The sequence below is a fragment of the Cucurbita pepo genome, chromosome LG01 (assembly GCF_002806865.2).
Source record: "Cucurbita pepo subsp. pepo cultivar mu-cu-16 chromosome LG01, ASM280686v2, whole genome shotgun sequence".
NCBI classification, from domain to species: domain Eukaryota; kingdom Viridiplantae; phylum Streptophyta; class Magnoliopsida; order Cucurbitales; family Cucurbitaceae; genus Cucurbita; species Cucurbita pepo.
In genome coordinates, this window is record NC_036638.1 from 15,661,412 (window position 1) to 15,678,545 (window position 17,134).

General features: G+C 32.9%; 2 protein-coding genes across 3 annotated transcripts; one reads left to right on the forward strand and one right to left on the reverse strand.

Annotated features, from left to right (window-relative positions):
- The first annotated feature begins 4,012 nt into the window (after positions 1–4,012).
- Positions 4,013–8,358, forward strand: LOC111791743 (myosin-binding protein 3-like). The gene is made up of 3 exons (XM_023673216.1): positions 4,013–5,672; positions 5,810–5,980; positions 6,072–8,358. Exons 1-3 carry the CDS (start codon positions 4,202–4,204, stop codon positions 7,472–7,474), a joined length of 3,045 nt encoding a protein of 1,014 aa, XP_023528984.1. The 5' UTR covers positions 4,013–4,201; the 3' UTR covers positions 7,475–8,358.
- Positions 8,359–12,659: 4,301 nt separating this feature from the next.
- LOC111790417 (NAD(P)H-quinone oxidoreductase subunit L, chloroplastic) lies at positions 12,660–13,865 on the reverse strand. Of its 2 annotated transcripts, none has more exons than XM_023671314.1 (5): positions 13,621–13,865; positions 13,430–13,519; positions 13,239–13,349; positions 13,048–13,142; positions 12,660–12,965 (listed from the first exon to the last, which is right to left on the reverse strand). In XM_023671314.1, the coding sequence occupies exons 1-5, from the start codon at positions 13,747–13,749 to the stop codon at positions 12,815–12,817; spliced, it is 576 nt and encodes a 191-aa protein (XP_023527082.1). In that variant the 5' UTR covers positions 13,750–13,865; the 3' UTR covers positions 12,660–12,814. The 2 variants fall into 2 exon arrangements, with proteins under 2 accessions (XP_023527082.1, XP_023527074.1); XM_023671306.1 differs by having other exon boundaries at positions 13,430–13,525; positions 13,621–13,863.
- Positions 13,866–17,134: the final 3,269 nt, after the last annotated feature.

The window sequence follows — 17,134 nt, forward strand, 5'->3', positions numbered from 1 at the left end:
TTATAATATTAGTCAGTTACTTTGGAATTTGTTTCATTTTAATCTTTTTCTGAGGATGGAAAACGTGTATACTTATTTAAAAAACTAAACTAATAAAATATTTATTCATTTTTGTATTTTATCTTAAAAAAATATTCCAAATTTTTCAAAAGGTTATATAATATTCATAGAATTTGTTTCATTTGAATTTTTATTTTTTTTAAGATGAAAGGAAAGGTGGGAGAGAATTTTTATTAATTAAGCGAAATTTTAAATGAGATTTTTTTTTAATTATTTATTTATATAGAAAAATAAATAAAGAAATATGATTGAGATGGTTCAACTATTTTATTTTATTTTAATTTTTTTTTGGGTGTTATCTTAAAAGAAGTTAAAATGGATGGGATTCAATGTTTATATTTTGTGAACTTTCATCTCAAATAATACAACAAATCTTAACATAAAAGCTACTAAATAACTAATATAAAAAGTAATTAATTAAATTTAATAACATAAGTGACAAGGCTTGAGCTTGAAATTAATTAGTTATATAATTTTTATGTCTTATGGACGAAATTTTCCATATATATATATCTATCAACTTTTTATGATTGCATTTGTATGTATGATTTTTATGCAAAAATTAAGCAACATATTTTGGTGAATAATTGTAATTATGTTATTAATTATTGGATGGTAATTATATTCATATTCTTGCAACCAAGCAAACCAAAAATAAAAATATATTATAAATGGGTCCCAAAATTAATCCATTAAATTGTCTCTATTTTTCAATATTCCATTTTCTAATTTATTAAATGTGAATTATCGTAAAAAAAGATGTGTTGGGAGCACATATTGTTGGACCGGAAAATTAAAAAGTTTTAAATAAAAAAAAAATAGTGGGCCAATTAATTTTTTTTCAACTATATTCTAAATTTAATTAAATATAACGACATTTTTATTTATTTATTATTGTTTGTGTGCCGACCATGTCCTATTATTTAATTTTCAGGGAAGGATCTAAATTCTTCTACCTCAAGAATTTATGTTTATTTAATTTTGATTTTTTTTTTTCCCTAGTGACTTATCTTACAAACCACAAATTTTTTAAAAAATTATGGTAATAAATCAAACTGCCGTAGTATGCTACGTGAATTTATATGAGGTTTGAGTAAAAATATGATTAAGTGCCTGTTTGTGTAATTTTCACTCCTTTATATATATAGACGATTATGTGTCTTCTCGTATTTATGCTATTAGGTTACAGTGTGGGACTATTAGAGCCTCGTGAACTATCTAAATTAATAGGGTCCATATTTTATCTTAATAGTTGATACTATCAAGTTACTATGGAGGGACTATTAGAGGGACGCCAACTAACATTTAACAACGAAATGTCTAGATTGGCAAAGTCCATATATGTATCTTAGTAGTTCGTTGAGACATGGAGTTGCTCTCCCATGTATATACATCAGTATTGTGTTGAGACTATTAAAGGATCGTCAAGTAACCTCTATTAGTGAACTATCTAAATTGTTAGGAGTCCATGTTACATTTCAGTAGTTATTTAACTATGGAGTCGAGTTAGCCATTACATGCCTAAATTGATTAAAACAAAATGCGTGATATTACTACTTTTTCTTTTTTTAGATGTTTGAACTTACATTATAATTTGAAAATTACGTTATAACTCGAAAACTAAAAGATTTATTTCTTCCTTATAATATCTTATTCTTCTCCTTCCTCCTTTTTCTATCTTGCTCAATGAAATTTCTTTATCATTGTTCATAATTCATCCTCTTTTAGTCAAAGAAATAAAAAGGTTTTGGAAGAAAAAAAAAACAAAAAAAACAAGGGAAAAGGGACACCCCTGCTTCCAACTTTAATAAACATATTGCAGCTTTTCAGTTTAATTGTTCCCTTCCAGACAATTTATAGCTTTTAATTAACACGTTCATTTTAAAAAATAATTTTCTAACACTTATTCACTTCAATTTGAGAAATTAAAAAATGAACATGGTTTTTTATTTTTGTTTTTGGTCAATAAATTTTTTTATATAAAAAAAAAAACCAATTTAATTTTGAGATTCTACAAGAGAGAATTGATCCATTTGAATGGACTTTGATCAAATCAAATAAGGTTCTACTTTATTAAAATAAAAATATATTAATAAACAAAATTAGATGTCTAATCAACTAAGATTAGGAGCGTATATGAAGTCAAAAGTGGAGCTATAGTGACATATAAGTTTGGAGAAATGAAAAAATAGGATAGAAATTAACTATATATACAGATTAAAAGGATCAACTAGAACCGACTAATTTAATCAATAAACAATTCCATTTCGTATGAATAAAAGTCAAAACCCTAATTTATTGATATATAGTTTGAATATTTGAAAATTTTAAAATTTCATATGAACAACATTATGCCGTTTTTGTACAAGTTGAAAGATTAATTCTATATGATAAATTGTAGAATGATGACGTAAATGGAAGAATGTTTCTAATTAAAAAAAAAAAAAATCCTAAATATTATAAAAAAATTGAGTGGTTAGGCTCTTTTGTTCCAAATCATTAATAAAAAACACTCTTAGTTTACTTGTTATTGATATTGTACTTTTTAGATTTTCTTTTTCATACTTCTTCCGAATGTTTTAAAACGTGTTACTAGGGAGAGATTTCTATATCTTTATAAAAAAATGCTTTGTTCCAATTTCTTAATCCACCCGTTTTAGGTCCCAACGTTCTCGTTGGCATTCGTTTCCCTCTCGCTAATATGCTTTAACTTGTAAAACAATAAAAGTAAAATCGATTTTTTTTTCTTATAATTTAATTAAAATTGAAAATTTTAAGCCAAATTATATATATATATAAAACAATAAAAAAAAAAAAAAGGGGGAAAAAAAGAGAGGGAAGAGGGGAAGAATGTGTGGTAAGGGGTGGCGCAGCCTTGAACCTACTCCGTACCTTTTTAACCGGTTTAGCAGAAGGCTGCAAAGATTGGTCGGTTCTATTGTTTACAAACCACCCCCCCCTTTTTTTTCTTTTTTCTTTTGGCACCACCTAATTTAATTATATATATATATTCCTTTTTTCTTTTTTATATATAGAAGAAAAACATAATTTAACATTTTATTCTTTTTTTTTCTCATTTTTTTACAAAATCTTGAATACATTATTTTTATACATGCATAACGTTTCAAAACCTAATAATCAAAATTCAATTCCTTGATTGAATTTCACTTAAATCTACCAAATATATGAATCATAATTTTACACAAAAATATTTTAGTAATAAATCCTACAAAAGGGAATATTTTCGTACCATATAAAACTATAAATTAGGGAGAAAAAAAAAGAAGCTATTAATTTATTTAATTTTAAATATGAAAAAAAAAAAGAAAAAAAAGAAATCGGCATAATGAAGTGAGCGTCGGGCATCCTTGACGTGGGCCCACACGTTACCTTGACAATGGCCCACCAACTCATGGGTATGGTTTGTGGGCCACCCATTGTGCCCAAAGTTTTTATTTTTTTGTTAATATTAATTATTAAAATAAAAAAAAAAAAGATTAGAAAGAAGAGGCTGTGGAGCCGTTATCATTAACCTCACACACATTTACTTTTGGAGAAAATAATAGAATAATATTAATAATAATGTTGAAATTAATTTTTATAATTTTTTAAATCCAAAGGCATCTTTAGTGACCAAATACTTGGCTCCTCTTTTACTTAGATTTATTATAAATAAAAAATTTAATCAAGTTTAGAATGAAAAAATAATAATTTTGGTAATTTTCATTAATTTGTAATTAATATTATAAAGTGGTGTGCCTTGGATCATATCTACTAAATAATTAATAAAATAAGTCAAATAAATTTTAAATATGAATTACTTCATCTTGGCAATCTCTTTTTATATAATTAATATTATTAATTAAATAAAAAATTCCATTTTTTGAGCTTGTTGAAAATTGGGAACACAGTGAGGTCTGAACTCATATTTGGCTGTCATTCTACTTTTTGTTTAGTCTAAATAAAAAACAACTTCCCTTACTTCTTCCTTCCCCTCTTCATCTTCTTCTGCTTGTCTCTCTCTCCTCTCCGTTTTCCACCATTTTTCTGCGATAAACATCTATTTTTTGCCCAAATCCTCCATTTTTGGCTCCTCTGTACATACCCACCAAACAACAAACACAAAACTCCACCATCGTCCATGGCTGCCAACAGATTCGCCACCCTCTTACACAGAAACTCCAACAAGATCACCCTTATTTTAGTCTACGCCCTTCTCGAATGGGTTCTCATCTTTCTTCTTCTTCTTCAAGCTCTTTTTTCTTACCTGATTATTAAATTTGCTGAGTTGTTTGGTTTGAAGCGCCCCTGTTTGTGGTGTTCTAGAGTCGACCATGTGTTCGAGCCTGGGAAGAAGTTTTCTTACAGAGATCTTCTTTGTGAACCTCATGCTATGGAGATTTCTAATCTGGGTTACTGTTCGAATCATCGCAAACTTACTGAGGTTCGAGATTTGTGCGAGGATTGCTTCTCCTCTTCTAATCCCAACGAGTTCTATCAGATTCCTAAGAACTTTGCCTTTTTTGGTGATGAGAAGGAGGATTTTAGGTGCTGTTCTTGCTGTGGGGAGAGCTTGAAGAATCGGTTGTTTTCCCCTTGTATTTTGATTAAGCCCAATTGGGGGGATTTGGATTATGCCCACAAGGGGAATTTGATTTCTGAAGCGGACATTGATGTTCAATCTGATGAAATCCATGCTTCCCCCACGGAAGATATCATCGGAAATAGGGAAATCTCCATTGTTTCCGGTGGGGAACAGGCTGAGAAGAACTCCGGTTGCTCTGTTTGTGGTTGTTGCTGTAAAGTTTCGGCGGTTCATGAGGAGGAGAAGGAGGAGGAGGATAAAGCTAAAATGGGTGGTGAAAAGGACGGAGATTTTCTTGAACTGGCTGAAGATCTGAGCTCTCTTAATCACAAAACTGTTCAACTCGGTTGTGTGAGAGAGAATGAATCGGCTGAGACTGCCCCTCATCATCTTGAGTTTTACATTGACCGGGGCAATGATCGGCGGTTGATTCCAGTTGATTTGATCGATTTTTCAGCCTCCGATCACAACAACAACGAAAGCAATATCCTAAGTTCAGTGAAAGATGAGGAACAAGAACAAGAACCAGAACCAGAACCAGAACAAGAACAAGAACAAGAACAAGAACAAGATCAAGAACAACAACAAGAGGATTGTGGGAATGAAGATGTTGTTCTGGATTTTGGTTCCAACTTTGAGAAGCAGGGACAAGATGTGACAGAAGATTGGGAAGTTATTTCAGGAGAGAGATTGGCAGAGTTTCTCTCTGTTTCTCTCCATGAGAGCAAGCAGAAAGTTGCAGAGGTGGAAGCCATGAAGGTGGAGGAGGGTAGCACAAGGGCCTCTGGGTTGGGTTCAGATGAAGATCCATCAATGGAAGTAGAAGAGCAAGAAATAGAAGAACAAGAGCAAGAAATAGAAGAACAAGAGCAACAAATAGAAGAACAACAGCAAGAAATAGAAGAACAAGAGCAAGAAATAGAAGAAGCTGAAGCTTCCATTGGTGAAGCAATTCAAGCTCCAGCCATTGATGATGCTCACGAAGAAGACCTTGCAGAATTGGTGCTAGATTCAGATCTTCATCAAGGTACTATTCTAGACTAGACACTACATTTCAGTATATGATGTTATGTTCTTTTGAAGATCAAATGTGAAAATACCTGAGAAATTTTGTGCTTATTTTTGTTCTTGTTTGATCTTGTTTGATCTCTTTCAATAAATTAGATATTCACGAGTGGAATGATGAACATGAAGTAGAGATTTCAATCGGGACGGATATTCCCGATCACGAACCGATCGATGAGATTCAAACTCAAAACGACATTCCTTCACATCCCAATGTTCAAGAAGATCCTTCCCCAACTTCAACATTGGTAGTTGATGACAATATGCAAGGTAGCTACCATTCTTTCCTTTGCTTTCCCACATCCATATAAGGAGTTTAGCTTAATCTGATCATTCGTGTTTTGCTGCATTCCACATTTAGATTATAACAAAGCTGAGAAATCCGAGGAAGCTGAGGACACTAAGGAAGAGGTAGAGTTCAAGATATTGTCCGTGGAAACGAGTTCTCAACCGTCAGACAATCACAAACCGTCGAGGTCTGAGTTCAATGAGAATGAGGAAGAAGATAAAGTTCCTGATACACCAACTTCAATGGATAGTCTCCACCAGCTACACAAGAAGCTGCTATTACTAGACAGAAAAGAATCTGGAGCCGAAGAGTCGTTGGATGGGAGCGTGATTAGCGAGACTGAAAGCGGGGATGGAGTATTGACGATTGAGAAATTGAAGTCGGCGTTGAGAACCGAACGAAAGGTTTTGAATGCCTTATATTCAGAGCTAGAAGAAGAGAGAAGTGCTTCTGCCATAGCAGCCAACCAGACAATGGCAATGATAAATAGGCTTCAAGAGGAGAAAGCAAGCATGCAAATGGAAGCTTTACAGTACCAAAGAATGATGGAAGAACAATCTGAATATGACCAGGAAGCTTTACAGCTTTTGAACGAGCTCGTGGTGAAGAGAGAAAAGGAAAAGCAAGAGCTCGAGAAAGGAATCGAAGTTTACCGAAAAAAGCTTCAAGATTATGAAGCCAAAGAGAAAATGGCATTGTTAAGGAGCAGGAAAGAAGGGAGCATCCAAAGTAGAAATTCCTCGGTTTCTTGTAGCAATGCCGATGATAGCGATGGGCTATCGATCGATTTGAACACCGAGGCAAAGAAAGATGAAGATTTGTTTTGTAACCAAGAAACAAACAATCAAAACACCCCAGCTGAGGCAGTTCTTTATTTGGAAGAAACATTAGCAAACTTTGAGGAAGAAAGACTGTCCATTCTAGAGGAGCTGAAGATGTTGGAAGAGAAGCTCTTTACATTGAGTGATGAAGAACAACAATTTGATGACATTGAGCATTACAGTGAACATAATGGCAATGGCTACCATAAGAACTCGGATTCTGTTTCTGAAACAAATGGATTCGAAAACGGTCATCATGTCAAGGAAATGAATGGAAACCATCATCCAGGGAAGAGAACGATGAGCACGAAAGCCAAAAGACTTCTTCCTCTTTTCGACGATGCAGTCGATACAGACGTTGAAGATGTAACCATTGGAGAAGAACAAGGGTTCGACTCTGTTTCAATGCAGAAGTCCTTAGACAACAAATTCGACACGGAGTTCAGGAGGGTTGCTGTTGAGGAAGAAGTGGATCACGTGTATGAGAGATTACAAGCACTTGAAGCAGATAGGGAGTTTCTAAAGCATTGCATTGGCTCCCTAAGAAAAGGAGACAAAGGCTTAGAGCTTCTCCAAGAAATCTTACAGCATCTCCGAGATCTAAGGAGCGTCGATATCCAGTTGAAAAATATGGGAGACGGTGTCGTAGCATGATCGTGATCACATCCCCCAAACAAAATCCAAAACAGGTAAAAGCCTTCTGCATCATCCTTTGTTTATTTCATTTTAAACTCTGAAGATGCATCGTTATTCTCTATGGAAAACAAACTGAAAACTTGGTCGTTTGGAATTTGAACTGATGCAACAATCAATGATACAGAAACCCAAAACCCGTCAACCTCGCCGTGTCATCGTCATCGTCACCGTCGTCGACAGAATCAGAAAGGCTCCATATGGTGGAGCCTCCTGATAAGAAAACAAAAGTCCCCCCTCCCCCCTCCCCCCTCCCCCCTTCAAAGTTGGCCCAAATTTTTTGTGGGTTGTGTTCATGATGATCATCACCTTATGAGGGAAGGTGAATGAAGGTGTAGGTAGTCAGTCAGTGAGTCAGTGTATGATTTGTTTCATGTTTTTGCGAGGAAAGAGGCTGGCTTGCAAAGCTGGAGACACCACAGGCAAACACTCCAGTGCCAGCAACATATAGCTTAGAGTATCATTTAGACAGTTCTAGATTTAAGCACAATCTTTTCTTCTTTTATTTTTTTTTTGCTGGGAAAGGGGAAGAAATTGGGTAAATAACCCTTCTTTTTTCCCTCCCTCCATCATTTGCATCATTTCATCATCAAATGGGGTTTGTTTGTTCTTTCTTTTCTTTTTTTATTCTCTTTTTCCTTACTATTTGAAAGAGTTTCTGTACACTACATCTTTATGTTTGTAAGTATATAAAAGTTGAGTGGTTTGTCTAAAACTGTTGTCATTCTGGGTTGTTCATAAAATTTTGAATCTTCTTGTTTCCTTCCGATCTCATATTTGTCGATAATTTCGTGTTTGTTGGGTTTGTAATGAAAAGTATAATGTTTTGAGAAAATCTTTCTTGATATATAATTGTAGAAGCTTTATATGAAGGGGAACAATGTAATGTAAAGCAAAGTTTGCTTTGACGGTTTATTTTGCTTCAAGTACAAAACAAGTCCAAAATGGCAAATAGGCACAGTCCAACCAAAAAANAAAATAAAGGGGCTATTTTGAAAAAAAAAAAAAGAAAAAAGAACAAAGTGGTTGGGGGGTGGGGACGTAAAATAAAATAAAGTGGCCAAATATGATTGTGGAAGAAAGCTTGCAAATATTTAGTGGCCAAATGCATTTATTCTTTTGGGTATTAATAGTTTAAGGCCTCTCATGTATTTACCAATTAACGTTCAATTTTCATATAAATTTTTTTGTTTGGTNTTGGCTAAATTATTCAAACTTTTATTGTTTAGGGATTTTTTAAAATTTGTATTTGGTTTCCTAAGCTAAGTTAATTCCTCTCTTTGTGGGTTGTCTACTTTTATACTTATTTGTCGTATTATTTTGGACTTAGAGCTTATCCTTAAAATAATATCTCAAAAATATTCTTAAACTTTAAAAAGTTTTAATAATATCGTTTAAGTTTAAAAATATATATAAAAAAAAATACTTTTATGGTTAGTTTTGGATGGAAATTGTTAGTATTTTATTTTAAAATATACTCTTAAACTTTTAATAGTGTTTCAAATATATCTTTAAACTTTAATAATTTTCATTAATACCTTTCTAACTTTTAAAAAAATTCAAAATATCCTTATCTTATGTTTAAAAAAAAATACCTATTCAATTTTAAAAGTAGCATTAACACATTTTGTTTTTATATAAAAAAAAAAATTTAAAAAAATTATTACAGTCAATATACGTGGACAAAAACCATATACCAACACTCTATAGAATTTTTAAAACGTTACTTTTGAAAGTTTATGAGTATTTTTGAAATATGATACTAATTAAAGATATATATTTTTAAATTTTTAAAAAACATTTAAAAGTATTTTGAAGTTTTTAAAATAGCTTTAAATGTGTTTTTGACTTTTTTTTTTCTAATTTTAAAAAAATATTTAAAAGTATTTTGAAGTTCTAAAAAAAAAGCTTTAAATGTGTTTTTGACATTTTTTTCATTGAAAAAAGATCTAAGAGTATTAAGGAAAATTTTGAAAATTTAAAGGTATTTTTAAAACTATTTTAAATTTTAAAGATATTTTGTAAATAAGACATCTCGATCCAAAATTAATGGTACGGGTATTTAAAAATATTATTTTTATGTAAAAAAGTTTAAGAATATTATTGAAACTTTAAAAGTTTAAAGATATTTTTTATTAATTTGACGTTAGTTTTTAGGTTTTTTTTCTTTTTTTTCTTTTTTTGTGTGTGTTTGTATTCTGTTTTTATTGCCCATTTTGTATTATTTAATTTCTTCTCAAGAAAAGTTCAGTTTCTTTAAAACAATCTATTTATTTATGTTTAAAAGAAAGCTAAACTTTCAATCTTATCGAATTAATTTTTAAATGTGAACCAATGTTAAAATTGCTATTTTCAACGATCAATTTTTCATTTGGGCTTTTATGTGGTTCATACATTATCGATGTTGAAGTTGGAATTTTCAGTCGGGCCCAAGCAAAGGTAGGCCCAAATCCAAGGATAGGCCCAAAGATTGAGACGAGTATCGAGAAGGACAAGTCCACCCAGAGAAATTGCCAAGGCCCAAGAGGCATAACACAATGAAGACATGTTAGGATTTATGCTATAAACCTCATAATTAATTATTAATATTTAATATTTAATAATCAATTATATTTTTTTATTATTTTATTTACATTATATAGGTAAAATCTAGAAAATCATATCAAATACTCATTTAAAAAATTTAGTTTTGGGCATCTTATATTCGTACCACTATCGATGAGTAAATGATGGTATCGAGTTTGTATAAGACTAAACCACTAAACATTTAATCTATTTTTATAAATCCATTAATTAAGAAAACTTGAAAGGGAACTCAAGCCCGTTCACATTTTTCACCCGACTAGTTGTAGAATGTAAGTTTATTCGGTCACACACGTCGCCCGTGTGTAAATGTTCAATCATCTGCAATTCTAGCCGACTTGCCTCTACAATAGTTCAGGTTATCTAACTCGACCTTGCCACTACTTTAGGCCAAAGTCTCTCTTAAGCAACATTGCATCTCATTTTGTCATCATCTTGTCATCTAGTTTTCAACAACTTGGCCCACATATCTTGATGTCATCCTAAGTCCCATGATGTCATCAGTCAACATAGCTTCCTTGAACATGTCTATCTAAAATCGACCCATGTGTTGATCATATAATCGAGGCATCCCAATCATCCATTCATCCAAGTTCTATTAAGTTATAAACCCTCCCGTGTTCATGCTGAGTCATTTACGAATTTCGTACAAGATAGCAAGTGCATATACCAGCCTTCGACACATGGGCTGGGGCACAATGTCGGTACACCTGAGTCATCCGACACTATCTTTGAAAAACTCATTTAAAAGAAAGACACCAAAGACCGTCTTGCAACGTTCGCCCGCACTGTGACACATGTATGTGCCACATGGTAGCTCGCTTAAGCCATAGGACACAAAGGTGGTGGAGAGCTGACACCATGCCTCCCCTTATAGTACATTCGGAGGCATATTCGGTCGGACAGAAATAGACATGATTTTTTACAACAATCATTAGGTCTTATGAAGTGTCCGTCGAGCATCCGATCAACACCAAATTCTATAAGCATTCATATTTCATTTAAACGAACTTAACTCTAGAGTCATACGTCCAAACTCATTACTCCGATTTTTTACTTTAAGACTCGGAGTCCTACCCAGACCTTATCAAGCCTATCTTTGACACTCACATCCATATCGTTTTGTTTATGCCTTACTTGATTTCAATGCACACTTTAAATGGTGTGTTGAATGATGCACTGTCCTTTTCGGTTGCATCACGATACTGGTCTTGTCTTGATCCTCGCATGGCCGATTAGGCACTACTTCCATGTCACCACCTGGTTGATGCTTTTTCGGGGGCAGGTCTTGGGCTTGTCATCTGTCATATTATGCCTCTTCTTCATGAATGTCACTTCCAACATAGTGTGATCGTATCAGTCCATGTTTTTCTTCATATTGCATATCAAGGAAAGAAGGTCTACTTCCGTGTCACCACCTGGTCGATGCTTTTTTTCTTTTTCCATAGAGTGAGATCTTTAAATTGTTCTTCTAGATTATCAACATCAGAGTTTATTTCGCTAGAATATTCATTTATTTGTATTAATTTTGGAGGTTGATGGGTTTAAGCTTGGATTTTGTAATTGAAGATTAGTTTCATCTATGACACTGCTGGATTCCTTTCCTTGTTAGAGAAATGAATTATTCTTGTCAGACCAAAAGATGTAGCTTGTGTTATGGACTGTATTTTCTACACGATATGGACAACTGCTTGGTTATGAGCCTTTAGGTTGTTTATCCTCTAGGAGACCGTCTTGTTTGTCCCCCAAGTAAATCCATATATGGTCTTAAGCAGCTTCTAGACAACGGTTTGCTAAGTTTTCGGACCGTCTTTGTAATGACCAAGCTCACCGCTAGCAGATATTGTCTTCTTTGGACTTTCCCTTTCGGCCTTCTTCCCCTCGACGTTTGAAAATGCGTTTGCTAGGGAGAGGTTTCCACACTCTTATAAAAAAACTTCGTTCTCCTCTCCAATCGATGTGAGATCTCATAATCCAGCACCCTTCAAAGTCTAGCGTCCTTGCTAGCACTCGTTCTCATATCCAATTTGATGTGGAATCTCCTAATTCACTCCCTTTCAGGGCCAGCATCCTCGCTGGCACTCGTTTCTCTCACCGATCAATGCCGGATCTTGCAATCTACCTCCTTTCAGGGACCAGCGTTCTCACTGACATACCGCCCGGTGTCCACCCCCTTTGAAGCTCAATGTTCTAAAAAGGAAAGCCTAAAAATAACAATATCATATCACTCCCATTTGTTCTCTATTTGTTAGAGGTTGTGGGTCAGAGTTTGTTGCCTCCTTGTCTATGTTGGTGGTATCATAGTTACTGGAGCTAATATGGAGCTCAAGTAGAAAACTAATATGCATACTAATTTGAAGATTAAAGATTCTGGATCCCTGAAATATTTTCTTGGACTCAAATTAGCTCAGTCATCTAATGGCATCTGTGTCTCACAGTGTCATTATACCTGGCAATTATAAGATGGTACAGAACATCTTGCTATGGATTCTTCCCTTATATCAGTTTAATCCTAAGCCAAGAAAATGAACCAAATGTGCACTCTTAAGTGACCCATGAAACAAACAACAATATTCAACAGGACCATATATTTCCATTAGAAGCATCGATTATACAAAAATACAGAGCATAATGAGCTGAATAAAAAGGCAGCAGTTGGTCGTGGGAAGGGAGGTTGAGTTTGAATTTGGAAATTGGAAGAGGCATTTTTACAAACAGTTACCAGTCGTAATCTTCAGGCTTGGCAAATGGGTACTTCAAGTATCCATTTTTGATCTGAGACGGCTCTTGGGGCGTCGACCATGGATACTTCATCGATGGATCTCGTGGGAACTTTCTGAAGTTCAGAAATGGCGCCCACAATAGAATGCTGCACAGTTTGTTCACTCACAACTTAGAGAAGAAAGATATGGGAATAAAAAAGAAAGGGGTGTAGTTATAAATGGACGTACCCAGGGAAGCAAAGGAAGACGCACATGAATTGGACATACATTTCCAACAAATTTCTTCTATACCATCTTATCCTCAACCAGTTCATGATGATTGGCTGCAAATTTCACCCAGAAAACCAAATCTTATGCAACCAAATTTCATAAGAAACTGAGGAGAAAAAAGAAACCAAATGATTTGGGGAAATTCATACTGGAAAGACAAGGAAGTAAAAGAATCCAACAATGCCTAATTGTGTCAAAATCCATGTCAGTGGAACCTCATGGTTGTTGTCCCCTGTTACAGCAGTTGCCGGCTCCGCAACCTGTTCCGATTTCATTTTTAATCCAATTTCAAAATTCAGAATGAGAAAAAGCAAAAGGGTAACATTTGAAACTTGCTTACAGTGGCTAAAAGGGCAGCAAATTGAAGAGACAAACTGGTTTTCTTTTGGCGAAGAAAGGCAATGGGGTCTTCTCTGATGCTTGCCACCACCTGAAACTAAACCCAGAAAGAAAATATATGTTAAGAGAGAGAAACAAGAGAGAGAGAGAGAGAGAGAGAGAGAGAGAAGAAGAGAGAGAAAGGGAGAGGACATTAATGGAGGTTGGCTTGGATGGCAATTTGAGGAGCTTAAAGGGGGCGGAGAGAAAAGGAGAGATGGTTTTGGAAGAGGAGAGAGAAGGCAGGGCCTTGGGGATGTGGAGGCCAAGGGAGCAGTTCATATTCAAAACTGAACTCTGTTCACTTCCAGAACCACAACTCCATCATAATTCATACCCTTTTCTTCTCTCTCTCTCTCTCTCTCTTATCTTTCTTTCTCCATGGCCACACCACACAAGGACACCAGGGTAAATCATTACATTTCAAAGGACATATCTGCAAACTACTACTTATACTTGCCATGCCACGTGCCAATCAGCCATTAAATTAAAGATATCGCACATTTTTTATTTTTATTACCAATAAATATATTTGTTTAATTTTCTGACTTATGTTCAAATATATATCTTTGCATTTTTTTAATATCGAGGTAAATTAGAATAAACTACTTTTTGAGTCCAACTCTTATTAAATTTGGGCTTAAGATGGGCCGATGAATGAGGCCCATTGGATATTCGTAGTATCATCATGGGGATGGGTTCCTGATGGGCCGGACCTTTGCTTCCTTACATTGGTATGGTTTAGCGTGTACAAATTTATAATTCTAAGAGTAGAAATCAATTTAGATTTTTAATTTTAAAATTGGTCCATTCATAAATTCTCTCACATCTAACATCTACACTTACAATTGAATCGAATAGTTTAAATTAATTCTTAGAATTTTAATTAAGATAATTATAAATTTGCACGAAATCTAGTAGATTGCGTAAATGGTTCGTTTTTTATTGTGAAAATTGATACATCTATATATAAATTACAATATTGATACAATCATTGGTTTAGAGTTTTTATAGATAGAACTCCAAAATTTTGATTATAAAAATGTATTTTTGTAAATAAAAAATATAAATTTATAAGAAAAATAATTGTAATAATAGAAAATGATAAATTAATTAAAAAAACATCTTAATTTGTCTAAAAAAAAAATCAAAATTTCAAAAGTTTTAATGATTACCTTAAACCTATAAAATAAATAAATAAATACATTTAGTTAATATTTTGTTTCAAAAATACCTTTTAACTTCTAAAACCGTTTCAAAAATACCTCTTAATTTTCAAAAGTTTACAAATGTTTTATTAATACTCTTAAATTAAAAAAAATAAAAATAAAAAATACATTTATCATTACTACTACGTTTTGAAAATACCTATAAACTTTTGAAAGTAACATTAAAGCGTTTGTAGATCATCTATAAGGTGTCGATAAAATGTTTCTATTCATATATTAACAACAATAAATTTTTTATTAGTATTTTTTAAACATATTACTAACCGTAAATATATTTTTGAATTTTTTTTTTTTTAAAATTGAAGGGTATTAATAATTTTTTTTAAAATTCAAGCATATTTTTTAAACAAAATACTAACCGTTTCCAGGGCATTTTAGGATAAAAGTGCAAACTTGGAATATTTTTATTAATTTAACTTAATAAAAAATATTTAAATATAAGTGATTATCTCGTAATTATTATTATTTTATTATTGATGTATAAGTTAAGTGAAGGATGGTAGCCATTATTATCATATTTACGTATATAATAAATATACGATTTATGATATTATAATTAAAAATCAATAATGATTATCTATGTTACTCAACAATTTATTGATGATATAGCTTAATTTACAGCTAAAAATGTAGGTAATAGATAGGGAGAGGAGCATTCAATGTGAGGGTTTTTTTGGAAGTACACAACCTAAATTTTATGCTTCTCTTATTCTTCTTTCCATCTTTATGCTAAATTCCAATTAAATTTTGTGTGACACACACCATTACTAAAATCGCATTTAATTATATGCTCCCAACATTAATTCAACTTTATTACATTCATTGAATAAATCACATTTTCTTTGCATGACCTAAGAATTATTCTTAGGATACTCCTCCCCTTTAATTTATAACTCCTTTTTTAGTTCAATAAATGAGAGGAATTTTAGGAATAATTGACATTATGAGATCAGGAAATTAGTTTTTAAACCCACAATTATTTAACTTACAAAATTTAAAATAATTTATTATTAACAAAAATAATTACACTTTCAAAATGTGTTCTCGATCCACAGGATTTCACCCATGTATAGTAAATGAATATATGGATAATGATATAAAAAATGAAAATTTAAAATAATTTTTTTGAAATTTAATTAAAAAAAAAAAAAAAAAAAAAAAAAAAAANTATTTTAAGAAAAGAAAGAGAAAAATAATACCTTGTTGGTTTCATATTCTCAAAATTACTCTTATCCAGACGTGGTTTTGATTTATTCATCTGCTTATATTTTATTGAAACATCATATATTTTGAATGACCCGTGGCTTGAGTCTTTCATACCTTCGTTTAATTTAATTAAATGACCTATTTGAATTGATGTTTATGGAATGTGTGCATGCTTTTAGAAATTTTAAATTACTTAGTATTTTCAAAATTTCATGTCAGTTAGTGAATGTCCGCTTGAATCTCTTGAAAAATAGGTTGTTATAGAATTTCATCTCGTATGATTATGTTTCCAAATCCCTATCTGGTCAAGTCTCCAAAATTCTAGGTGTAACGACCTTAAATTTCTAGTTACTCAGAGTCGTTACTAACGTCTCATGCTCTGCTAAAATACGGATCTTAAAAGAAAACATCATCTGTAGTNAAAGAAAACATCATCTGTAATATAAATGTTGAAAACATTTAAAACATCTTCTATCTCTTGAAAACACAGTCATGGTCTTCCGTGTTTAAATAAAAATTGATGAAATGCAAAATAACTTATTCTAATATAAGACTAGGAATTTAAATATGAGTCTACCTTATACACGTGCCACAAAATCTTTGCTCGCGATGCCGCCGTCATCCATACATGTGCGCCTTGTCTTTACCTGAAAAATGATGTGACACACAACGTGAGTATTTCGAAAAGTACTCAGTAAGTGACCACACTATAGGGGCCATATGAATGCAAACATATGCAATCATGCTCTTGGGACCTATCTCTATCTCATCTAGGGGTGGCCTTCAGTCTCGGACTATTATGGATGTGTAGTACTTCCCTACATACAACCCACACGTGTTAGTGTGAATCCCCAGGGGACTCGCACACCCCCTAAACCCTCTCTAGTCAAGCTACTCTGGAGCAACGTTCGTAGGTCAGTAGAACCCCTGGTGTCATGCTGTCCATGAACACCCTCATCATCATATTGTGCGTGTCCGCACTCATCATCTCTAGGGGAAGTATCACTATGCTTATGAACATACAAAATGCATGAGATACCTCTAATTCCCATCTTAACATCTCTTCTGACACAACCCTCTAGTCTCATCTCTTTGTTACATCAAGTAACACATGTTGGTTGGATATTTATATTAATATCATTTTCATGCTCTTAGGATTGTGTCCTATGTCGGTCTATCGACATGATGCAATATGATATGAACCACGACCAAGGAATTTCCATACCTCAAGG

Excerpts from the sequence above, each read along its gene's own strand:
- LOC111791743 (XM_023673216.1), top strand. The coding sequence starts at position 4,202 with ATGGCTGCCAACAGATTCGCCACCCTCTTACACAGAAACTCCAACAAG. Across the intron at positions 5,673-5,809 it reads AGATTCAGATCTTCATCAAG|ATATTCACGAGTGGAATGAT; the intron begins GTACTATTCTAG and ends TCAATAAATTAG. Across the intron at positions 5,981-6,071 it reads AGTTGATGACAATATGCAAG|ATTATAACAAAGCTGAGAAA; the intron begins GTAGCTACCATT and ends TTCCACATTTAG.
- LOC111790417 (XM_023671306.1), bottom strand. The coding sequence starts at position 13,749 with ATGAACTGCTCCCTTGGCCTCCACATCCCCAAGGCCCTGCCTTCTCTC. Across the intron at positions 13,350-13,429 it reads TTGCTGCCCTTTTAGCCACT|GTTGCGGAGCCGGCAACTGC; the intron begins GTAAGCAAGTTT and ends AAATCGGAACAG. Across the intron at positions 13,143-13,238 it reads TTTACTTCCTTGTCTTTCCA|CCAATCATCATGAACTGGTT; the intron begins GTATGAATTTCC and ends TGAAATTTGCAG.